Consider the following 25,795-nt stretch of genomic DNA (forward strand, 5'->3'; position numbering starts at 1 on the left):
AATAAGGGACATTTATTATCTCAAACAACAATAAGTCTTATGAAAGGAGGTTCCAGGGTTGGTTAATTCAGTGGCTCAGGGATGTCATCAGAGACCCAGGTTCCTTCCATCTTTCCGCTCTACCATCCTGAGCAGCCTCACTAACCTTTGTACCTAGTAATTAGACCCAGGGTTCAGAATCACATGTATAGCATGATCTTCTATATATTTACACATGTCGAGAAGGATATGTATCAATCTATTATTAGTAGTTATCTCTGGAGCATGGAATTATAGGAAGAATTTTACTTCCACCTTATACATTTCTATACTATTTGAATGTTTTTCACAAAGCATCAACAATAGAGGTGTTTTCATTTCTAGCTGATATACCACATTGCAAAACAGAAACATCCCTGTTGAAAAAATATTGTTTTGAAAATACAGTCGTCCCTTGGTATTGGCGGGGGATTGGTTGTAGGACCCGTGGATGATACCAAAATCCGAGTATGCTCCAGTCCCATAGCCCACCCTCCATATCCAAGGGTTTGAATCCTCGGATTCAACCAGCCACAGATTGTGTATTAAATTTGCAATCTGTGGTTGTTTTAACCCGTGGATGGGAACCCTCAGATACAAAGGGCCAACTGTATATTTATTGAAAAAAATCCAGGTGTAAGTGGACTTGTGCAGTTCAAACCCATGTTGTTCAAGGGCCAACTGTACTTGAAAAGTGTTATTGAATGATATCATGAACCATAAGTTTAAGGATCCTGTCCCATACTAGACTGTCCTTAAAATTGGTACTGCAGGAATCTAGAGTATTCAAATTCCCAGAGACAGAAAGTGGAATGGTGGTGGCGGTGTTGTTTAATGGGTATAGAGTTTCAGTTCTGCAAGATGAAAAGGATTCTAGAGATGGGTTACATAACAATATGAATGTATATTTAACACTACTGAACTGTACACTTAAAAATGGTTAAGATGGTAAATTTGATGTTATGTATATTTTACCACAATTAAAAAAAATTTTAACTGGCGCTGCTTTTAATGTATTAAAATATAGGTAGAACAGTGTTTTAGAAAAAATTGCGGTGATAGAGGGCATTGAAGAATCACGGGTGCCATTTAACACACAAATAGAGATGTATATTTACAAACCTTGTAAAAATCTGCTATCTCACAATTATTTTCTTAATTAAGCTCAAATGTTTTGTTCACCAATGTCAGGAAATCACCCCATCCCACTTCTGATGGGCAGAAACCCGAGGCCCTCTTCTGGCTACGCAGACTATGCCTTCCCCCTGAATTACCCCTTTGCGGTATCCCCTAAGACCTCCGAGGTTGGCATGCCTGTTTCCCCACTCTTCTGCTTGGAATTCTCTTCCTGGAACCTCTGTTAAACTTGGTGCAGCCTTGTCTTTTCTCCAGGAAAAGTATCTCATCTTCCTGTCAGAAACGGTTGTACTTTACTTGAGCAATTTGTCCGTTTTAATTTTATGGCTACCAGTATTTACCTGATTAGGTTTTGCTTTACACATTGGCAACTATGAACTCTAAATCCAATCTATGGCCCACCCGGTAGTGAGTGTGTAATACATTCCTTGCCCTGCATTATGCTCTGTCCTTCTAGCCTACATTCAATTCATGTTCAGTATCTTCATAAGCCACCTTAAATCATTTGGGGAATTAGGCAGAGACATTCATAAACTTAGCATACAACCCTTGTTCAGAATTTTCTAAGTGCTTTATCTCTAGTAACTACAGTAGGAAATGGGTTAAAAATAGCAAACCTAGGAAAGTTAAACATTATTTTAAAAGAATTTAATGTCTTTACAATATTAGTTTTCTGTGGTCTCTCTTAAATGGAACTAAGCATGACCTTTCCTCCTATCTTAATTCCTTCACTAGAGATAACACTTGGGAATCAGCTTCACGCAGCACCCTCCCAAACCCGTACTCCCACTCCTACCCTCCCTGCCCTGTGACATCATTCCTTGCTGCTGGGACTCTTGCTTCCTCCCAAGGACTTTTTTTTTTCCTAAAGTGTGAGAGAATGGCACAATGGGAAATTTACACTAAAGATACCAGTGAGGTTTATTGACATCTCAGGAAACTAGTTCTATTTTAATACCTTGTTTCACGTAGAAAAATTATCTGAGGTAATTCCCTTGCATATACCACGCATAGTACTTAATCTTTGGGCGAATTCTCTTCCAGATGCCTTTTCTACAATTAATTTTCCACGTTATTACTAAAAGAACCAAGTCCCATAAATGATCCATATTTTGTCCAATTTAAAAGCTTGACTGTGGCTTATACTTCTATAGCTCAAGTTCAAATTCTACCTTCCCTAGACATTTCAAACTATATCCTTGCAGATGTCATCAACTTCAGTCAGGCAATCTTCTCAGGATTTCCTGGATAAAGTTTTCCAGTAGGAAATTCTGAGCCGTTGCCTGAAACTAAACTGGTTCCTTCCCATCTCTTAGATATCAATTAAAAATAATCTCTTCCAGGAGGTCTTTCATAATTAGTTTACAACAGTTTGCCACACCATACAATTCTCTTCTTTTGGCTTTTTAAAAAATAACAGTCATTTATAAAACAGCTAAAGTACGATATTTTTCTGTATATAGGGTGTATGTATATATTTAAGTTCAGGTTAACATGTCTTTTCAATTAGATTATAAATCTTATAAACCTTAGTGTTGCACATTCTATACTGTGAACTTTCTGGGCATTTGAATGAGGATGATATGAGCATCAGTAGTATGAATTAAACTTGTTAAAATTCTGCTTGTTCAAAGATATGTGTGTGGATATATATTGGATTGGCCAAAAAGTTCGTTCGGGTTTTTCTGTAACATTGGCCTAAAATCCGAACGAACTTTTTGGCCAACCCAATATATTTGAACTTTTTAAAGGTAAACCTAAATTTTTCAGATTTGGTGCATGTTGCCACACAACTTCTCAATGATCAATGGTAATAGACGGGCACATTGGGGGAATATCCAAAACTGTGGATAAATCACAATATTTTCTACTTGCTTTGGAAAATAGATTATTTTTTACAGTATGCCTTAAGAGTGGACATACATTTTTTTAAAATTAGCAATAATATCTAATGTTGGAGAAGTACAAGGAAATCAATATTTTCATACACTGCTGGAAAGTGAATTTGTATAAGCTTTCTGTAGGGCAGGTCAGCAATGCGTATCAACAGCCTTGTGACCCAGAAATTCCAACTCTATGAATTTATCCTAAAGAATTCACTAAGGATGTGTGCAAAGATTAGCTTAAAGGTTATCATAGCATTATTTATAAAAAGCAAGCAAAAAATGTGGCAACAGTATGAATGTCCAGCAACAGGGAACAGATTAAATGAATGAGCCTTCCTTATCTGTGTTTGAGTCCCAGTTCTAGCAATTATTAGCTGTATGACCGAGCAAGTTGCTTAATTTCTCTGGTCCTCAGTTTTCTAATCTTTAAAATGGGGACAATAATAATGTCAATTTTTCTACATGAAACAAGGTAGTAAAATAGAACTAGTTTCCTGAGATGTCAATAAACCTCACTGGTATCTTTGGTGTAAATTTCCCATTGGGCCATTCTCTCATGGGGTTGTTGGGAGAATTGAGTGAGATAAGACACGTCTGGCACGTAAATAGGTGCTTCTTATTATTATGGTACTTCTATATGGTATAATATTCAGCCTTTAAAAATGGTGTTGCAGGTGAATTTTAACATGGAAAGATACTTGGAATGTATTTTGGGTTTGTTTTGTTTCTAAAGTAAAAATTCAGTTTATTCATCTGTTTACCATACAGTATAAGAGAGGCAAAGTGTTTCACATCATAGATTTCACTTCCAACTCCTTGGAATGTTCATTCCTTTGGCTAAAAGGAGAAACTTGCTGGGAAAGTCAGGCAATGCTTAGGCAAGGTGAGGGATGGGTACAAGGGGGCTGTTAATTGCAAACTGAGTTTCTAGAGCTGTCACCTGGAATCATAGGAGCCCCACTTCTGGACACTTGTGCCATCTCAGGCATCACCCCCACCGCCCAGGCTCAGCGACGCTTACTGGTAGTTACCCTTGCTGTCCTCCTGGATGTGGTAGTACGGGGCCCCGCCATACTTTCTCTTGAATTCAGACCTAATTTTCAATGTGTCCCCTTCCTTCACTGCAGGAGACCGTGGTTCTAATCAGGACTGTATCGTGAGTCCACTTGCCCTTCATGGAGCTGTACAGTCAGTCAGCAAAATACAAGGACTTCTTGTTCTGAATACACTTGACCAGGTTCAGGAAAACATTTTGCAGGTCTCCTTTGCCCTCCTTCTTGATCATAAGGACTATTGCTGTTGTACCTTTCAAACACTTTCTGGAGGTGACACACACCTGTCATGATGCTGACCCACTTGGAAACATCAGTTCCTTTGCTGTTCATTCCAGCATTACAGAGGTCTCAAGTATGTCGGGCCAGTCAGTTCATAGTCAATGACAGATCCATCCTCTGCTCTTCTACCCTTTGCAAGGGCAACTATCAGCTTGCGGAAGTCATCAGATGTGTCAGAAGCGATGTCCTGGGACTTCCTGGTGGTCCAGTGGTTAAAAATCCACCTTCCAATGCAGGGGACATGGGTTCGATCCCTGGTCGGGGAACTAAGGTCCCACATGCCACGGGGCAACTGAGCCCACACGCCACAACTTAGAGAGCCCATGTGCCACAACTAGAGAGAAGCCTGCTCACTGCCATGAAAGATCCTGCGTGCCGCAACTAAGACCCGACGCGGCCAAAAATAATAAATAAATAAATATTTAAAAAAAGAAAAAGAAAAGAAACGATGTCCTTCTCCAGATCAAGCTTGTACATTTCCTTGTAGACTGTTAATTTCCTGCAGCCCCTGGTTGGTCCCTGAGCAGGTGATTTCAATGAGAGAGTCTTCATCTGTCACCAGCCCCTTCATGGAGGAGGCTTTCAACTTGGAATCCTCGTACTGAGTGGGTGTTTTCAGAAGGCCCCAAATCACCTTCTCCAAGTGGAGAAGTCTGGACAAGTCTGACTTCAGTGCTGATGCAAGTTCCTTTTTGGTCCTTCTCTGATAGGCAAAAGTAATATTCTGTCTCTGTTCATTGCTGCAGTTGGTCAGAATGTTGACGATGGTGACCTCATCCACACCTTTAGTCTTGATGGCCGTTTCAATGTTCATAGTGCCCCGCTCAGCATCCCAGCTGGTGTATGCTTTGACTGACCTGTCTACATTTGGGGGTGGATAGTGGTCACCTTCTAAACTGCACTTGCACAGAATTCTGTGAACAGTAGACATTTTGATAGAAGCTGGACCAGGAGCTGAGAGCTGCAAGTGGCCCCAGATGTGGAGCTGGAATGTGTTATTAAAAAAAACCAAAAACTCAAACTGCAAAATAGTATCTGGAAAAATAAACACTGAAATATTTGCTATGGTCATCTCTGGAGAGTGGATGATGCTTTTTTTCCCCCATTAATTATGTTTTATACTGAGCGTGTATTGATTGCTTTATAATGAGAACAAAAGTGAGTCAATTTCTGTTGAAAAAATTAAAGATCAGGATAAATAGGTGGGGCACAGAGGATTTTAAGCGCAGGGAAACTGCTCAGTATGATACTGTAACAATGGATTTGTGTTATTATACATTTGTCCAAACCCATAGGGTGTATAGCACCAAGAGTGAACTCTAATATAAGCTATGAACTTTGGTTGATGATGTGTCAATGTCCTTGAACCTTGGCTGTTTCCTCCATCTTCTGGCAGATGATTAGAAAAAAACTGATTTCAACACTTTCTTCAGAAAAATATAATTGGTGAGGTAATATCTCCTTTAAAAGTCATGATAAATTTTAGAACGTAATAAAAATTCAGACTGTCTGCTTCATAAGAACATTTATTTGTCCAACACGCTCCACTTACTGCCTTTCTTGACCACCATCCATCTATAGTTTCGGCTAGAACCCTCAGGCCAACCTTTAGCTCTTTTTACTTTCTTATCATTTCTCCAGTCTGCCTCCTTGTCTTCATCCCTCTCTTTTTCGGTCAAACCCTTGTCATCTTTTACCTGGCCCGTGACCCGGCTTCTAGCCCCTCTTCCCTCCACCCTCAATTTGTTTTGCATATGCTGCTAGGGTTGCCTTTCTAAAACAGATATGATCTTCTTGTCTAAAATACCTTTGAGGTTTAAGACCTCAGAGGGACCTATGCTTTAGGTTTCCTATTAGGCTCAAAGGCTAAAGTACAAAAACAACAACCTGGTTTCAGCCAAATTTCCCCCAAGTTTGCTTCTTGCCATGCACTATCGTGTGCCAAGTTTCAGTCACCCTGAATCTCTCTGTTCCCCAAACATGGCTCTCTGCCTGAGCATCTCTTCCCACTCCCTGAAATAGCCTCCCTCCTCTTTTCTATCTAATGAATTCCTGCCCTCTTCTGTGATGCCATCTCGAAGACCCCGGGCAGAATCATATTCTCTGTCCTTTGAACTCCTACAAATCCTAACTTGTTCTGGCACTTACCTGTGGCCTAGTTTTCCCTACCTGGACTTTGAATTTCTCAAGGACACGAAAATGTCTTATTTGTCTTTGGATCCTCAGGGCCTAGCACAGCGCTTTAGCATATGGTAGGTGCTCATTAAATACATTTGAACACACAATTCAATGTGATCTTAAGATATAATGTGAACGTAAGATATGGTAAATTCATTATCTAGCATTTCAAGAACCAACCAGGCTACAGCTAGAATTGATAAATGAATTCTAGAGGTAATTTTCAAGCCTTATTTTCACACAGCTTTAAATCTCTCCATTCTTTCATTTCCCTCTTGTATGGGTCTTCATAAGCTTTGAGAAAAGACCAAAAAGGAGAAAATAGTCCTGCAAAAGAGAAAGGGCCTAGACAGCAAGTATCTGACCAAGCAAGAGTAAAATATGTTGAACTCCTTGGACATGATTGCCTTTAGTCATTCCTTATTATGAAAGTTTAGTTTCCCCAGCTAGATTCCAAGGTATTTGGAATTATTTTGTTTGTTTCTTTTATACGCTTATTAAGTTAGCTGCTGATTTAATGACTGTTTCAGTTTTTTCTGGATAATGCCTATCACTAAGCTTTAATAATGAGCTAAAAATGGCAAGGAAAAATGAAGTGATTTTAAGGTCTTAGTGCTTTGGGAAGGGACAGCTAGAGTTAAACAAAATGTTCTATTGATGTTCTGCCCCGTATTTATGTTAACAATTATTTTGTTCTGTTGTGATATATATAGACTTCCAAGTAGTATAATTTTCAGACAAGATTCAATTGGATTTTTAATTTTTAAAAACTTTAAATTTAATTAATGCTGTTGCTAGCATGCATTAGGCATTCAAGATATATTTTAAGCCATTCAACATTGACTTAATTAATGTTTAGAAATAATCAGAAACATTAAAGGAAACTTGACTTTTATATTTTAAATTTCAGTTTGTGCCACCTTCTCCCATTCAGGCTTCCACCAGTCACCTTCATCAAATCAAACAGGTAAGAAGAAGTTTTGAGAAACTGAGAGCTGTTCATTAAAAAAAGTAAATTTTATTTTTCTTTTAAAAAATACCTGTGGTTCAGTAATTCTAAGTGAGGTCGCATGTGATTAAGTTTTTAATTCCAGGAATGGTTTCTCTAAAAAAAAAAAAAAAAAGAAAAAAGAATCCAAAACAACTAAGGAGCCCTCTATTTATTTGGGTTATTAACTATCTTAATAAACTGATAGTTTCCTGAAATACTGCATACTCTTACCTTGAATCTAATTTCTTTCAGGGATCTCAAAGAAGATGATGAATGCTATATATGAAAATTAATTTTCAGGTTCATAATAGCCATAGTTATCATGGTTTTCTTAAATCCCTAGATGAAGAATTTTTTTTGACACATAAAACGGTCTTTATGCTATCATTTTGTGTTCACTTCTCAGTGATTTGAGTTCAGGGACACATTGTACCTCACTGTCTTATGTTTTGTGTGTGTGTGTGTGTGTGTTTAATAGCAAAAGCCTAATACAGAATTAAATCTTTGATTTATCCAAGGATTAGCCACAGAACTCAAAGATCAAATTGCCATTCCACCACAGGTGGTGAGATTTTTTTTTTCACCCAACTACAAGCAGACTTTTGTTCAAGGCGGGGGCGCTTAACTGTTATGAAGCACTTATTATTCACTTAGCACTATAATAGGTCTCATCTGTGGTCTCATTTCATCCCACAACAAACTTATAAGGTCAGAAACCAAAGATGGCAGAAATTTAGTAATTTACCAGATGTCCAGAGTTAGCAAGTGTCAAGCCAAGACTTAGCCCCAAATTACTGGATTCTTTTACAGCTACCCTCACCATGTTTTCAGTGGCACAAAACCTGGAGTATCTTGTAACCCTAGTTTTTTGTACTCCAGCTCCTGCTTCCTTTCCCTCTCTCCCTCACACCATGGCTTCCCTAACGCCCAGCTTATCATGCACTAGCAAGAAAGTATGGTTTAAAAGATCCTTTTACTTTTTAGTAAATAAGACATTCTTTTACTGTTTGTCTTTGTGAGTATGTAGCTATTTAAGAAATTCCTAATGAAAGAACCTAAAACTAGTAGTTAAAGGGACCTCTGGTTTATTCGTGCAATTTTTTTTTGCTTCCCCTAAATTAGACCAAATATTTTAACATTGATTACTACATGTTTCTATTTGATTATGAAGCTTGAAATCAGGACTAATTTAATTGGTTAGTAATATAAATTGTAAAGCAACTTACTTCCATAGTGACAGAATATATATTATAAACATTTAAAATGAAACACAAGTGGTGATCATTTTTTGTAATATATAGATATAGTGAATCACTATGTTGTGCACCTGGAACTAACATAGTGTTGTAGGTGAATTATACTTCAGTAAAAAATAAATTAAAATTTAAAAAATTTAAATAAAATTATAAAACAAAAATTAAAGCTAAAATAAAATAAAATGAAACACAAGTAGAAAATGAATGAAATGGGAAAATAGAAATAACATTAACTTTCAATCTGGGTGCTGATTGAATGGAAAATTAAGACTTATTTTCAGCAGTTTAATTGTCTGATAGATATCTTAAGTTGCATATTTCTTTACATGCATTCTTTAACCATGACTTCTTTTTAGCTATTGAACTTAACCTTTTAAGTACAAAACAGAAATGTCTGTTTCTTGCCTCATTACGTTCTGAACTTTCACTCTAATGACATTAACAAAGGCATTTACTTAATTTCATTTTGTAGCAAAATGGGGGAAATAATAGTAGCTACTTCATAGGATTTTTGTGAGGATGAAAGGATTTAATATATGTGTGGCTCCTGGCACACTACATTAAAAATCGTTTAATGGAAATTTTAAAACACGCAAAAAAGAACCTCCATGTATTCAATATCCAGCTTCAACTATTGATTACATTTTGTACATCAGTTTTCAACTATCCCCTTCTGTTTTGGGGGGAGGAGCGTGCTTTAAAGTAAATCCCTAGTATCTTTTTACCCTTAAATACTCAGTATGAATCGCTGAGGACTTCTTATTTTACATAATCGCAATACCATCATCGCATCTAACAGAGTTATTCCTTAATTTTGTCTAATAACCAGTCCAGGTTAGATTTTCCTGATTCTCAAAAAATGCCTTTTTCACTGATTCAAACATGTTCCAACCATGAGCTTTTAGGTCTCTTTTATTTGAAACAGCCTTCCCCTCCCGTTTTTGTTCCATGACACTTCCTTATTGAAGAAACCAGGCCATTTGTCTTGTGGAAAGCCCCACATTCTGATTTTGCTTCCATGTGGTGCTGTTTAATATGCTCTTTTATTCCCTGTATTTTCTACAAACTGATTTGATTATATTTGCTTTTATTCTAAAACAAGCACACAGCCCCAAGTCAATAATAGGTTCTGGGTCAACTTTTAAGTAAGGGTATGGTTTAAGTTGCCCTTTTCCTATTAGGCATTTAATGGACAATTTCTTCTTCTTTTTTTTAAATGAAGCCATTTATTTATTTATTTATTTTAAAATTTATTTATTTATTTTTGGCTGTGTTGAGTCTTCATTGCTGCACGCAGGTTTTTCTCTAGTTTTGTGGTGAGCGAGGGCTGCTCTTCGTTGCGGTGCGCGGGCTTCTCATTGCGGTGGCTTCTCTTGTTGTGGAGCACGGGCTCTAGGCGCGTGGGCTTCAGTAGTTGTGGCACACGGGCTCAGTAGTTGTGGTTCGCGGGCTCTAGAGTGCAGGCTCAGTAGTTGTGGTACACAGGCTTAGATGCTCTGCGGCATGTGGGATCTTCCCGGACCAGGGCTCGAACCCGTGTCCCCTGCATTGGCAGGCAGATTCTTAACCACTGCACCACCAGGGAAGTCCCGGACAATTTCTTCTTGACTGTGGTTGTTAGTTGTTTTCTAGGTATTAGAGAGCTTGAGAACATCAAGCTAGAAGTTAATTTTCTTTTTTTTTTCAGCTTTGAGATATAATTGACATATAACATTGTCTAACTGTAAGGTGTACAACGTAATAATTTGATATGTGTATATACTGCAAAATGATTACCATGGAAGTTGATTTTCTAAACATAGTAATTCTTCCTAAATATTCAGGAATTATTCTAAGTCATTTTCCTTTCCTAATAACAATTGAGCTTATATTTCAAGAGGTTTGAAAGCACTCAGCCTTTATTTCCCTCTCTCCCAGTCCCCTGAACAAATAACGTCCCTGCAGAAATAGTTTGTGTATTAGTTTGCTAGGATTACCCTAACAAAGTATCATAAACTGGGGGCGTAAACAGACGTTCATTTTCTCACAGCTCTGGGGGCCAGAAGTCTGAAATCAAGGTGTTCTCGGGATTAATTTCTTCGGAGGGCTGTGAGAAAAGGATCTGTTCCAGACCTCTCTCCTTGGCTTGTAGATGGCCATCTTCATGTTCACATGGCATTCTCCTTGTACAAGTGTCTATCTCCAAATTTCTCCTTTTTATAAGGACATTAGTCATATTGGATTGGGGCCCACATTAATGACCTTATCCTAACTTGATTACCTCTGCTAAGACCCTCTCTCCAAATAAAGTCATATTCTGAGGCACTGAGGGTTTGGATTTCAACATATGGATTTGAGGGGGGAACAATTGAACCTGTAACAGTTCGTTCACAACATATTATTCTATAACTTTACATTTATTTCCCGACTTGTTAAATAGAAAATAAAATCATTGGTACCCAATAAGAACTTGACTTTCTCTGTATTGCCTTCAGTAAAATCAATTAAAAAATTATCTACTTACATACGACCTCTGCATTTCTAGCATCCCTTGTATTTATATCTTCACAAATGTAAACTTTAGCCACACATTTTACAGTCTTCTTTTTATATTACCTAGTTTGGATAGATTAAACTGGGTTTAGACACAAATGTAGGGGAAGTTTATGAGATGAGGCCATTTGAAACAGATTATACCAGCTGGAGTACAGGGCATGATTGTGATAGGGACAGTTTAGATATTGTCTGTTCCATAAGGTGTGCCTGTGAGCTTTTTCTTCTGCTGGCCAGGTTTCACAGTTAGTCTGTCTTATGGACTTTGTTACCATTTTTTAGTCTAGTAAAGCAATGACATTAGATTTCTGTGATTTGTTTTTGAGTTTTCCTTGGAACCTACAAAGTACCTAGTCCCTCTTATGAAGAGACCTTCTCTAAGGGAATAGCCTAGCTTGTTTTAAAAGAAATTTAATTTGATCTTAGTTTACAGATTGTTTCATTCCTTCAACAAGCATTTATTGAGCAAGGTGCCACTGGGCAACTAAAATCTTTCAAGCATACTCTCCTTCAGAGAGCAAAAGTGGGTGACTTCCTATTTTCATTTTTACCTTAGATACTAAAAAGTTGAAAGCTAAGTTCAGTGCTCAAGTACAACAACTGTCCTTAACCTAGGTTTCTAGCATACAGTACTCTTTGCCCTTGACAGTTACATGGCTCTTGACTTTTAATCCTTAATTTAACAATCTTATTTTATTATAAGCCATCTCTTATCCGTTTTGGAAATAGGCAAGATGTAAATAATAAAAGTGTCAACCCACTTTTACTAATGATCCTAAAATAGCTGTTGTTGGGGAATGCTCCAACTTTCAGTGGGAGAAACAATAAGCAAAATTCTGTCCTAGTTCTGGGAAAATTTGCTCTTTACTTGTGGATTGAGTGAATTACAAAATACTTTGAGCTTCTCCCTAGAGGAAAACATCTACGTCAATATTAAATGGAAGAACTATACTAACAATTACATTTCACTGAAAAGATTTACTGTTATTCCATTGTTTTAAAAGGCTGATTAGGGGCTTCCCTGGTGGCACAGTGGTTGAGAATCTGCCTGCCAATGCAGGGGACACAGGTTCGAGCCCTGGTCTGGGAAGATCCCACATGCCGCGGAGCAACTAGGCCCATGAGCCACAACTACTGAGCCTGCGCGTCTGGAGCCTGTGCTCCGCAACAAGAGAGGCCGCGATAGTGAGAGGCCCGCGCACCGCGATGAAGAGTGGCCCCCACTTGCCACAACTAGAGAAAGCCCTCGCACAGAAATGAAGACCCAAAACAGCCAAAAATAAATAAATAAACAAATGTAAAAGGCTGATTAACTTCTTAAACTTCCTTTCCCAATTTCTCTCATTTTCCATAATGTCATCAAAATAGTCAGTCTCACAGTTTTAAGACTCAAAGCTCTAGGTTCATCTTCAATTCTTCCTTATTTTTGTGCTGTATCCAATTAGGCATCTAATCCTATTAATTCTTCCTTGACGACACCTTCTCTGTTCCCATTACTACTTCCTTCTGTCCCTTGGGTCCAGATTACTGTAATAATATTCTAATAGATTTCCTATCTCTGCTAATTTAATCCGACTTCCACAACCAACACCAAAATATCTTTTTTAAAACATTATTTTCATCTTTTTCTCTCCTGTGCAAAAGTTACAATGGCTTCCCATTACCTTCTGAATAATAATAATAAGAAGAATAGCTAGGCTGTATTGAGCACTTACTATGTGCCAGACCTTTTAATAGGAGCTGTACAAACACCTCATTATCCTTATTATTATCGTCATCTTTATAGGATGAAGAAACTGAGGCTCAGGTTAAGTTGCTTGCCTAAGGTCACACAGGTAGCAAGTTATGGAGCTGGGATTTGACTCAGTTCTGTTTGGCTCCAAAACCAGTGGTCCTAACAGCTATGCTATTCTGCCCAAACTCTTTAAATTCAATCTCTTCCATTATTTAAGATCCCATAAATCTGGTGCTCTTACCAGTTTTCTTTCTCATTGCTCTGTAGTGCAAATTGCCTTTCAGCCAAGCTAGTCTCACTACCGTCTAACCTGCCATATTCTTTCTGTCCTCTAAACTTCTGTTCATATGGTTCCTTCTGCTGTTACAGCCTCCCCTCCACCCTCTGCTTGTCCAGATTTTAAACATCTTTCAAGGCCAAGGTCAAATTGTAACTCACACAACTCACACCACTCTTTATTACAGACCATTTATGACATTTATTGTTTATACTGTAGCCAATAATATTTAAACTCTTTTAATCACGCACTGCATCAATAAAAACTGAGCACATGCTTCCAATTTATGTATATTGTATTTACATTATCGCCATATACTGTGAATATAGTGTATATTGAGTGCCAGCATATAGTGTGAATCATAGAATATATGCAAGATAGAGACATAACAAGGATGAGATGAAGATGAAATGATGTTTCTAGAAATTTTTAAATTTTATTTTATTAATTATAGATGATTATTGAGAGTCAATATGAATTCATATTTCCAATAGTCTTGAGGATTAGAATTACTTTAGCCAGCTCCTTGACAAAGCAGATTAGCTCAGCATTGTGTTTTCAGTCAGGGGGCTGATGAGGAGTTGTGCCAGGAGAGGCTGTTGTCTGCACAGACTTGCATTACTAATCTCTGTCCAAGGTTTCTCGTGGGAATCTTGTTAAGGCACTTGTCCATTTTGTGGTGCTTGGTTTAGTTCAAACTAGATAATATATCCATATGCCTGCCTAACCTGGCACAGGCGAACTGCAATTAGTTGTACTTAGCTAAAGGCCAAAAAAATGCTCTTCTCTCACAAGATGTTTGGACCCTATGGGCTGAGTGAGGGCACCAGTGTCAATCTGTATGTCTAATATCGGCAAGCTTTCATTTCTTACTGCCTTAGATTTTAAAGTATATAAATTAAATTTCTATTTTTTTTTCTTTATTCTTCTCAGTGGATCATCTTGTACACCTCCTGGGCTATGACTATGCTTACTTTGGAGACTGACTAAATGTATATAATAAAGCTTGTCTTTCCAATATGATTCTAGGCCTCTTTAAGGGAAGGCTCATCTGCTTATTTCATGTTCCGCATAATATTTAGCACCATATTTCCCCAGCACCATCCTAAGTTCTTCATTATTTGTGAAGTATGTTTTTAGGAATGCCAGGATGAATTTGGACTGTGGGTTGTTGCGGTTTTCTTTAACCATTTAACCATTTTTAAGACTACAATTCAATGGTATTAAGTACATTCACAATGTTGGGCAGCCATCACTACTCTACACTTCCAGGACTTCTTCATCCCAAACAGAAACTCTGTACCCATTCAGCAATAACTCCCCATTCTACCCTCCCACTCCTGTAACCTCTGTTCTACTTTCTGTCTCTATGCATTTGACTATTCTAGGTAGCTCATATAAGTAGAAGCATACAATATTTGTTCTTTTGTGTTTGGTTTATTTCACCTAGCATAATCTTTTCAAGATTCATTCATATTTTAGCATGTGTCAGAACTTCATTCTTTTTATGGCTGAATAATATTCCATTGTATGTATATACCATCTAAAAAAAGCTATTCATCTGGTAAAGGATACCTTTTGGTATTGTGAATACTGCTGCTATGAACACTGGTATACAAGTATCTGTTTGAGTCCCTGCTTTCAATTCTTTTGGGTATATACCGAGGAATGGGATTGCTGGATCATATGATAATTTAATCTTTAACTTTTTGAGAAACCAATTTTTTCCCAGAGTTTGCACCATTCTACATTCCCACTAGCAATTTATGTTCCAGTTTCTCTGCATTCTCACCAACACTTGTTTTTTTCCCCCATATTTTAAAATAATGCCTATCCTAATGCATGTAAAGCAGTATCTCATTATGGGTTTGATTTGCATTTCCCTAATAACAAATGATGTTGAGCATCTTTTCATATGCTTATTGGCCATTTCTATATCTTCTTTGGAGGAACATCTATTCAAATCCTTTGCCCATACAGATTTTCCTCAACTTGTGATGGGCGTATGTCCCAATAAACCTATCATAAGTTAAAAATATCCTAAGACGAAAATGCATTTAATGCACCGAACCTTCTGAACATCATAGCTTAGCCTAGCCTATCTTAAACGTGCTCGGAACACTTATATTAGCCTACAGCTGGGCAAAGTCATCTAACACAAAGCCTATTTTATAATAAAGTGTGGAATATCTCATGTAATTTATTGAATACTGTCCTGAAAGTGAAAACAGAATGGTTGTCTGGGTACAGAATGGTTGTAAGGGTATCGGGTGTTTACCTTCGTGATCGCGTGGCTGACGGGGAGCTGCCATGGCTGCCGCTGCCCAGCATCACGAGAGAGTATCTGACTGCATATCACTAGCCCGGGAAAAGGTCAAGTTCAAAATCGAAGTAGGGTTTCTACTGAATGCACATCGCTTTCGCACCATCGTAAAGTCGAAAAATTATAAGCAGAACCATTGTAAATTGGGGACCATCTGTATTTCAAGTGAGTTGTTTTGTTGTTGTCTCTGAGTTGTAGGAATATTTTATAAATTCTGGATATTAATCCTTTATCAGATATATGATTTGCAAACATCTCCAATTCTGTGATTGTCTTTTCACTCTCTTTTGATGCAGAAAATTTTAAATTTTTATGAAGTTCAATGTATTTTTTCTTTTGTTACCTGTGTATCATATCCAAAAAAATCATTGCCAAATCCAATGACATGAAGCTTTTGTCCTATGTTTTCTTCTAAGAGTTTTATAGTTTTAAGTCTTACGTTTAGGTCTTTGATCCATTTTGAGTTAATTTTTGTATATGGTGTAAGGAAAGAGTTCATTCTTTCTCATGTGGATGTTCAGTTTTCCAGCACCATTTGTTGAAAAGACCGTCCTTTCCCCACTGAATGGTCTTGGCATCCTTATTGAAAATCAACTGACCATATACGCAAGGGATTATTTCTAGGCTCTCTCTATTCTATTCCATTGGTCTATATGTCTGTCCTTATGCCAGAACCACACTGTTTTGATTGCTGTAGCTTTGTGTAGTGAGTTTTAAAACCAGGTAGTGTAGTCCTCCCAAGTTTATTCTTCTTTCCCAAGGTCATTTTTCTATTTTGACAGAAAATGCCATTGAGATTTTTTTTTTAAACAATCACTTTTGTTATTTATTTATTTATTTATGGCTGTGTTGGGTCTTCGTTTCTGTGCGAGGGCTTTCTCTAGTTGCGGCAAGTGGGGGCCACTCTTCATCGCGGTGCGCGGGCCTCTCATTATCGCGGCCTCTCTTGTTGCGGAGCACAGGCTCCAGACGCGCAGGCTCAGTAATTGTGGCTCACGGGCCTAGTTGCTCCGCAGCATGTGGGATCTTCCCAGACCAGGGCTCGAACCCGTGTCCCCTGCATTAGCAGGCAGATTCTCAACCACTGTGCCACCAGGGAAGCCCTGCCATTGAGATTTTGATAGGGGTTGCCTTGCATCTGTAAATCACTTTGGGTAGTATTGCCTTTTTAACAATATTAAGTCTTCCAATTCACAAACACAGGATGTCTTTCCATATGTGGGTTATTTTTTAAAGTAACTATTTATGTGAAGAATACTTGCATACTTATAAAAAGGTCAAACAATATGGTAAAGTACAGAGAAAGAGAGAACAAATTGCCACAGATCTCACTACTCATTGATAAGTACTGTTAACTTTTTGGGGAACATCCTTCTGAGCACCTCTCATTTACAGTTTTACATAAAAAGCATTTGTGGTTTTTTTCCTACTTAATATGTAATACATGTTTTTCAATGTCAATGACTAGATTTAAATAATGCTTGTACCATCACTTGCTTAAGCAAACCCATGCTGAAAGACATTTAGTTTGTTGGACTGTGAGTACTATTTGTTAATATAATAGTATTAATGGTTGGAAAAATAGTTTAATGTTTAATGTTTGATGTTTTCTCTTTTGAATGAAGAAAGGTACAAAGTTTTTCATCTAATCAATTCCTGCATATCCAATGTACTATAATGCATAAGTAATAGATCTCTGGTGCGGTAGGTGCAACAATGAAGAGTAGAGAACCAGACACTTGTTTAGAGATTTGTTTATACTCTAGCTCTACTATAGCCCAGTGAATAACAATAAATGTACAGCCAAACGAAGTAAAACTTGGTAAAATCATAGGAACAGGGTATTCAGTTTATTCTCACGTTCTCACCTTTCAGGAAGAAGCCATGGATTTAATGAATAGGGAAACAATGCATGAATGGTGAGTAGTGTGCATTGAATTACTATTCTGATCACATTCAGTTATATCTTTTTTTTTTTAGATAGGTAAGCTTCAGTACTGATATCTTTTATTTTGTAAGGAGGTACAAACTGCAACACAGATGGGTCAATCTTGGAAAGAAACTTTGAAGTATGGTATGGTATGGTATTAGCACTTCAATTTTGTAGAAAATTTGAAATTTTTACTGATTTTTAATGTTGGCACTATATAGTTTTGCTGTAATTTCTAGAAATTTAAACTCTCATTTGAAACTAAAATTATATATGCTGCATAATTTTTTATTGCTCTTAAGAAACAGTTTATGATTTACCCATAAAAATAACTAATTGTTTGAGAGTGGGGTTCAAAGTAAATAGTTGTCTGATACAAAACCACTGTTCCTGTGGATCAACTTCCTCTCTGTCCTAGTGAGTCTAAAAAAAGTTCAGTTGTGCTGGTTGAATTGCTTAGATAATGAAATGATAAATGATTTCACTCCCTTCTATGTAATTTATTAGCTATATATTAGAGTTTTAAACCACAGACCATGGATTTACTGGGAAAATACTGCATTTTTATGCCTGTAATACATATACTCCTACTAACATTTTAACGTACAGCCTTTCATTTAAACATGTTTGGAATGTAGTTACATTCCGTGCTAACATTTTTTTATGTCCCTGTACATATTATAATTACTAAGTTGTGGTAGTTGAATGATGTTTAGGGTTCTTTTCCATGGACATCTCAGATAATGACAAAATAAGAACTGAGCTGAAATTTGAGTAGAAGAGGTTCTGGTTAGATGTCAGTTTCTAGATTTGGGGATTATTAGGTCGGGAAATGGGTCATCAGCAGAAGCAGTGACATCTTATTTTCTTTTGAGCCCTGAGCGCCTTAGATGGCCATCTATTCCTGATTTAGGAATAAGTCCTGAAGAATGAGTAGATAACCTCTGGAGCCTGTCACTTTTCATGTTTTGGTGCTAATACAATTTATAGAGGCTCTTGGATTCCCTTAACTGACCCAATTCTAATTACTTTAACTGTTGGTGTGAGTGAGTAAATCTGCAAGTGTGTTAGAAAGAGGAAAGAAACATGTAATACAACTTTACTTGTGTCTTGGAGAAGAAAAGAGCACGTTTTAAAATCCTGAATTGTGTGGTCCTGATTTTGTCCACATAAAATCTATAAACATTTTTATAGCTGTTAATTTTTGTTGTCCCATTTGTATCTTAGTTCTAACCAATGCTTTTTTGATCCTTTCCTGGACACAGCATTGTAGTTTTCAATAACAAAGCACAGGTCAAACCCAAAGAGAAAGACTGAAATTTAGGATTTGTGTATATGCTCAATATTGAGTAGTCACATTCTAGGTCTTTTTTGGGTGCTAGGGAAGCCCCTTATCCGGCATGTAGCTCTCTTTCCCAAAAGGCAAAAGGTGCCTTTGCTTATTGAAGTGAATCTTGGGTTCCCTGCTTGCTTTAGGATGGTGAGAGCTCCATGGTACAACCACTGACACAGTAAGGATTCCCTTCCCCGTGCCATAGCTATCACCCTCAGCACTTGATAAGTAAGCAATAGGGGACACTGCTTATAAAGAGTAACAACGACTGAGAGAAACCACCTTCTCCAAAGTCCACTGATTTAATTCTAGCACCCCCAACAGCTTCTCTCACCAGGGCGACTGAGCAGGTAAGAAAGGAGTGTCTAAAAGTCTGTGTCCCTTGAAATACTTATAAAACATCAATGTTTCACCACCCAAATCTTTTGGGGGGTACATTTTGCTATAGTTATATCTGATTCAAAATGGCAGTTTTCCCTTTCATTTCTTAAACTATTATTTACATATTACAAAAGTCACCAGCCTTTAAGTATACGATTTGATTCATTTTGGTAAATGTGTACAATCCTGTAACCGTAACCATAATCAAGATATAGAACAGTTCCGACACTCTGAACAGTTTCCTCATGATCTTTCACACTTGATCTCCTCCCCCCCCCACCCCTGCCCACCCTAGGAAACCACTGATCTGCTTTCTGAGAAAAGTTATACCGGGTTCAATCCCTGGTTGGGGAACTAAGATCTGCAAGCTGCACGGTGCAGCCAAAAAAAAAAAAATTAAAGCTTCAGGTTCTGTGACAACCAAACAAGTAATGTCTTTTTAGCTAAATTAAAATGTCATTGTTTTGGTTTATCATTTTGTATTATTGAAAAGAATCAACTAAGAACATGTGAAAACATGTGAACATATGAAGAATCAGTAATTCATTAAACCTGTCTGAACATAGCCTTCCTCTGACCCAGCTTGTTCGTAAGGATCAGAGCTAACTCTCGAATAAACGAATGAACGTTTAACAACCGGACCCTCTCATTCACTCATGATTTTCACCTTGTCTTAAGGCAGGTCACAGCCAGGACTACAGGTCCTTCTAGCTTTTATTCCCCACAACTTGGGAAAATCCTGAATCCTTATAAGTTACAAGACAGTTTTCTGTCCTGAGGCTTTCCTGTTTTTACCTAGATTTAGAGAAAAGCAATGAAATCATGTGATGTGGGATACTACATAGAGTCCTCTTTTAGTGTATATCCTTAGATCTGTTATAACGAAATAGTCACAGCTGATCTTGTTCAAATGTTTTCTTGTAACGATTATAATTTTATTTTAGAAGTCAAAGCCCCAACCAACACTGTTAGACCAAGTATCCTTGGACCATTAAAAAGAAAAGGTACTTTTATCTACCAACAGAAATAAATATAACTTTATTTTCATAAGATATCACATAAAATCAAGTATTATACAAAAATTCATTTTAAAGGATTTATTGATTTAAAATATATTTGATAAATTACTAGAGGCCTTTTGTTTTACTGAAATGAAACTATATGTAAAGACATTTTGAAAGCTATAAAGAGCCATATAAATGTGAATTGAAAAATTTAATTCCAGTTTAGTCAACTATTATGATTTTCATTATATAATTCGCCAAGCTAGCTGCCTTAAATACTTTCTGAAACAAGGTGGGGAATGAATGAATAAATAGAGTGATTCAGCCATCAAGTATTCTCCTGAATCTCAACCCCTGACCTGCCCCACCACTACACGTACACGTTGATATCATATGAATAAGTTGACACAAATTAGATCCACTTACAACACTAAAAATATATGCTAAAGTGTATGTTGATGTTTCAGTTGTTTATGGGGGTTATGTTTGGTTAAATATATGGAAAATTATCCACCTATTCAGTAATAAAAGGACAGGGAAAGAACAGAAGTGTTTTTTTTTTTTAAACTGCCACAGTTCTGGATCCCCTTTCTCACCCCTGCCTCACTAAGCTATGTACTTCTTCCCTTTTTTTTGATATGACTACTGAATTATAGGCTTAATACAAAGTTAAACTATAATAGAGAGGGAAAATGGATAAATGGGAACGGAGATTAAACTTAAAAATGTATATTTGTGAAAAATCCATTAAGATGGGAAAGAAGAAGGAGAAAGAAGAAGAAATGGAAGGGGAGGAGGAGGGGGAGAGGTAGGGGAAGGAGAAGGAGGAGAGCAAAACTAGAGGGAAGGAAACTGAAATGTACTGCAGTGTTCCCTGCATTTGGCATGAATTAATGGCAATCTTCCTAACAACATACCTAACTCAGCGTGTACTCATTATATTCTAAGACTAAGAGGAGATCAGTTCTGGAAAATGCTCTCTTACAAACTAAGCACATTGTTTTATGACAATGGATCAATGACCTAGCTTAAGTGTCTTTTACCTGTGCTGTGAAGTTTGGGCTAATGTTGAAAAAAACATTCAAATGTATTAGCAGTTGAAGAGCTGTTAGGAAGTTGGGGGGTCATTTGAGTATTTAAAATCAAATACACTTAAATTAAAGACAGTGTTTTACTAAATTAAAATAATTCTTCTTTTAAGATAACACATAAAATGTTTCATGACATTGAAAATGCCTGGAATTTTCTTAGAATTTATGATTTTAAAAATTGTTTTTATATTTCAATTTTGACATAATAGACTTGGTTTCCATCCAGTGTTTTGGTGGATGTGGCATGTTCCACATGAGCTTCTTGTACCTGGTTTTCAGCTGCTCTGGAAGTTGACTGCCTCATTTCTTTGAGGTGTCCCTAAGAACTCCAAAGCAAACTCTATAAGTACCACACGGTCTATATGTTTTAAGTCAGACCCTCCCAAACATAGTCTATACAGATCTGGTCAAAGTTTATCTGACTTTCCAGACGTAATAACAGATTAAACAGAAATTTAATTTTATTTATATATTTTGGAATATGAATATTTATTTGGGAAACAACAAAGTATGTCCGATTATCACATTAATACAAGTGAAGTGTGGGGAAAGATGGTATAAAAAATCAAAAAGAGGTCCTGGGGGGAAAAACAAAAAAGAATGAGGACTCTCTGTAAAGTGGAGGAGAGATAAGGGTTAGAGTCTCCAAGCATATGAAAGCATATTTTATGGTGATTAGCAGCAACTACTTCCATTGGGAACAAGCAAGAAAAAATAAGGCTTCAAGTGGGAATTCTGAGAAATCTACAGAAATTGGGCAGCTGTAAATATTGTTTTACAAGTAATAATGATTTTAGCAAAGAAAATTTTAATTTTCTTCTATGATGAATTTGTTTTGATTTGTCTTGTTTTTAATTTAAACCGAAAAGGAGAGATGAGTAGTTTTTCCATAATGGTGTAAGTGTATCTGGCATGGGACAATACCTAGACCTCTTTCGAGCTTTGTGAGCCATGATTATACTCCTAAGGAAGGTCTGGAAATCTCTATTCCTAGGGATATTTTTTAATGAGTAGGTGGCCTTAGTGTTTTATCATTCAAATATATTCCACCCTAGAAGTTATGGACTTGATCATCAGTTTTACTCACATCCAGACATGGTTATCACATGAATGTGTAACATTTACTTCAAAGTGAAGATTATAGCAATGTGGTTTTTTGAGATTAAATTTTTCTCCCTAATCTTTGAAAATGTATTTATTTTGTTCATTGTATGCTGTAAAAAATAAATCGATCTATTTAGTTCATTGTGTATGTTTAGCAAAATAAGGAGAGCAGTAACTTAAAGTTTTAAAATAAGGAATGAGATTAAATTATGGTACATCCTTACTACATAGCTATATAAACTTATGTTGTAGAATTTAGTTAATAATATGAGAAAAATTGTAATAATTAAAAACAAGAAGTAGATTACATATCAGTATTATATACAGTACAAATCCAATTTTGTTTAAAAAAATCATGTATACATACATATTCAGGAATTACTGAAAAATGGTTATCTCTGGATAATGGTGATGTAAAATTTTTTCCTTTTGTTTTTCTGTATTTTATAAATTAATTGCAATGAACAAGTTTTACTTTTGCAATTAAAAGCATAATAAACACGTTGGACAAAATATATCTACCTTGATCTGCATTTTTGTCATAGGTGAAATGACATTTGAACATCAGCCAAAGAGATTTTTTCCAAGACACAACCAACGTGCTTTCTTCTGATACTACCCAACTATCTGATAGGAATGTATTGTGAGGATTAATATGAGATTTTAAGCATTCGTTGGCCACTTTTAACTTGGTTTTTAAGTCTACTTTGGTTATTGTATATACTCAGAAGTATGGTATATTATGAAATATTTTTAGAAGTTTTAAAAAACGAATATCCCAAATGGATACTATAATATTAACTTTAGTTCTTCTCCCCAACACTTATGTGTGACATTAATACATGGTAGACACATTTTAATTTTATATCTTTATTAGAGTATAATTGCTTTACAATGGTGTGTTAGTTTCTGCTGTACAACAGAGTGAATCAGCTATATGTATACATATATCCCCATATCCCCTCCCTCTTGAGACTCCCTCCCACCCTCCCTATCCCATCCCTCTAGGTTGTCACAAAACACGGAGCTGATCTCCCTGTGCTCTGCAGCTGCTTCCCACTAGCTATCTATTTTACATTTGGTAGCGTATATGTGTCAATGCTACTCTCTTACTTCATCCCAGCTTCCCCTCCCCACCCCATGTCCTCAAGTCCATTCTCTACGTCTGTGTCTTTATTCCTGCCCTGCCACTAGGTTCATTGGTACCGTATTTTTAGATTCCACGTATGTGCATTAGCATACAGTATTTGTTTTTCTCTTTCTGACTTGCTTCACTCTGTATGACAGACTCTAGGTCCATCCACCTCATTACAAATAACTCAATTTTGTTCCTTTTTATGGCTGAGTAATATTCCATTGTATATACGTGCCACATCTTCTTTATCCATTCATCTGTCGATGGACATTTAGGTTGCTTCCATGTCCTGGCTATTGTAAGTAGTGCTGCAATAAACATTGTGGTACATGACTCTTTTTGAATTATGGTTTTCTCAGGGTATATGCCCAGTAGTGGGATTGCTGGGTCATATGGTAGTTCTATGTTTAGTTTTTTAAGGAACCTCCGTACTGTTCTCCATAGTGGCTGTATCAATTTACATTCCCACCAACAGTGCAAGAGGGTTCCCTTTTCTCCACACCCTCTCCAGCATTTATTGTTTGTAGATTTTTTGATGATGGCCATTCTGACCGGTGTGAGGTGATACCTCATTGTGGTTTTGATTTGCATTTCTCTAATGATTTGTGATGTTGAGCATCTTTTCATGTGTTTGTCGGCAATCTGTATGTCTACTTTGGAGAAATGTCTATTTAGGTCTTCTGCCCATTTTTAGATTGGGTTGTTTGTTTTTTGATATTGATCTGCATGAAATGCTTGTATATTTTGGAGATTAATCCTTTGTCAGTTGCTTTGTTTGCAAATATTTTCTCCCATTCTGAGGGTTGTCTTTTTGTCTTTTTTATGGTTTCCTTTGCTGTGCAAAAGCTTTCAAGTTTCATTAGGTCCCAGTTGTTTATTTTTAATTTTATTTCCATTACTCTAGGAGGTGGGTCAAAAAGGATCTTGCTGTGATTTATTAGACACATTTTTAGAAGTGGGGTTTTGGCATTAGATTAAGAGGTATTAGAGATATACATAAAAATGCAAGCTTGGAAAAGAGTCATCTTCTGCCCCATCTTTTCTATCTTGGATTTTTGTGTGCTTTGTTAGGCTGAGCATATTATTTAAAAGTGTGCCAGTAAAGCAAGTTTTAATGATCAAAATGGGAAATACAGTGAATGGATTTTTATTACCGTTACTGTTGGTTTTGTTTTACTGCTCTTATGAAACTGCTCTTGTAACTAATGCCAATTCTTTGCCTCACATATTTTGCATTCATTTGTAGACAAAGCACAGAGATCTCTTGAATTCTGTTATCAATGAGTGGTATTTTCTTTTTCCTAGTCTATCTTCAGATGCTCTTGATAGAAACAGCAGCAGTGCAGGGTCTTCTCATAATTCACCAGCTAAAATCAGCACTGTCACAAACTCTCCTGTGTTGCCTTCTGATTCTAGTTCTCTATTCATTCTAGCAGATGAGCTTTTAACTAAGTGGTTTACCTATCCCAAGGCTCTCCCCAATAGAGCAATGGAGAAACAAACGTGCACTCGCTTGATCTCCCTCTCTCTCTCTCTCTCTCACACACACACATACACACACACACATTGGAGCAATAACAGGATTGTACGTGGTATAATTTAGGCTATTTCCTATTTTTTTTTTCTCAGTTTCCTAGAATTCTGTTTATCTATAGAACTTGCATGTCTACTTCCTGGGTATGCCCTTAAGAGCAATGTAGTAATACTTTCAAAGATGTTTTCTAAATAAGAAGTATGTTGATGATACAATCATACATTTTCAAGTTGCTAATGTATAGAAATATGCTGTACCTTGATTTTTTAAAAAAATAATTGAGAGCTCTATCTATTTATGTGAATTAAAAAATAAATAAAATTATACATTCTAATGAAATATTATTGTTCCATTAATCAACAGGTAAAATGATTTTTCAAATTATGTACTGAATACTTATGCTAGTTTTTAATATTTTCAGTAATTGCTAGTTTCCATTTGGTAAGGAAAAATCATCTATCAAAAGCAGTTTTAAAACTAAGCTAGTTATACTGTACTGATCCAAGGATTGCCAATTTTTGACATGAATCCTTGGATTTTTAATTTGTTGGGGAAGAATAGGTAGGGGAAGCAAGATGAATGGAAGCTAATTGAACAGCAAGAAAATAATATGTAA

General features: G+C 36.7%; 1 protein-coding gene and 1 pseudogene across 4 annotated transcripts in view; one reads left to right on the forward strand and one right to left on the reverse strand.

The window, feature by feature from the left end:
• Positions 1-25,795, forward strand: part of LOC309621044 (PABIR family member 1-like) — a 66,219-nt gene that overhangs the window by 14,085 nt on the left and 26,339 nt on the right. For 2 of the 3 annotated variants that reach the window (XM_082378002.1, XM_082378004.1), the window contains 2 exons: positions 7,464-7,520; positions 17,543-17,586. In XM_082378002.1, the coding sequence (XP_082234128.1) occupies positions 7,464-7,520; positions 17,543-17,586 (101 nt within the window). The remainder of the gene's footprint in view (positions 1-7,463; positions 7,521-17,542; positions 17,587-25,795) is intronic. The other variant, XM_082378003.1, reaches the window with a different exon arrangement.
• On the reverse strand, positions 957-7,457 carry LOC309621053 (annexin A2-like; annotated as a pseudogene). The gene is made up of 2 exons: positions 4,829-7,457; positions 957-4,562 (listed from the first exon to the last, which is right to left on the reverse strand). The product of its transcript is annotated as an annexin A2-like (transcript).

Source organism: Balaenoptera borealis, assembly GCF_965194805.1.
Source record: "Balaenoptera borealis genome assembly, chromosome: X".
NCBI lineage: Eukaryota > Metazoa > Chordata > Mammalia > Artiodactyla > Balaenopteridae > Balaenoptera > Balaenoptera borealis.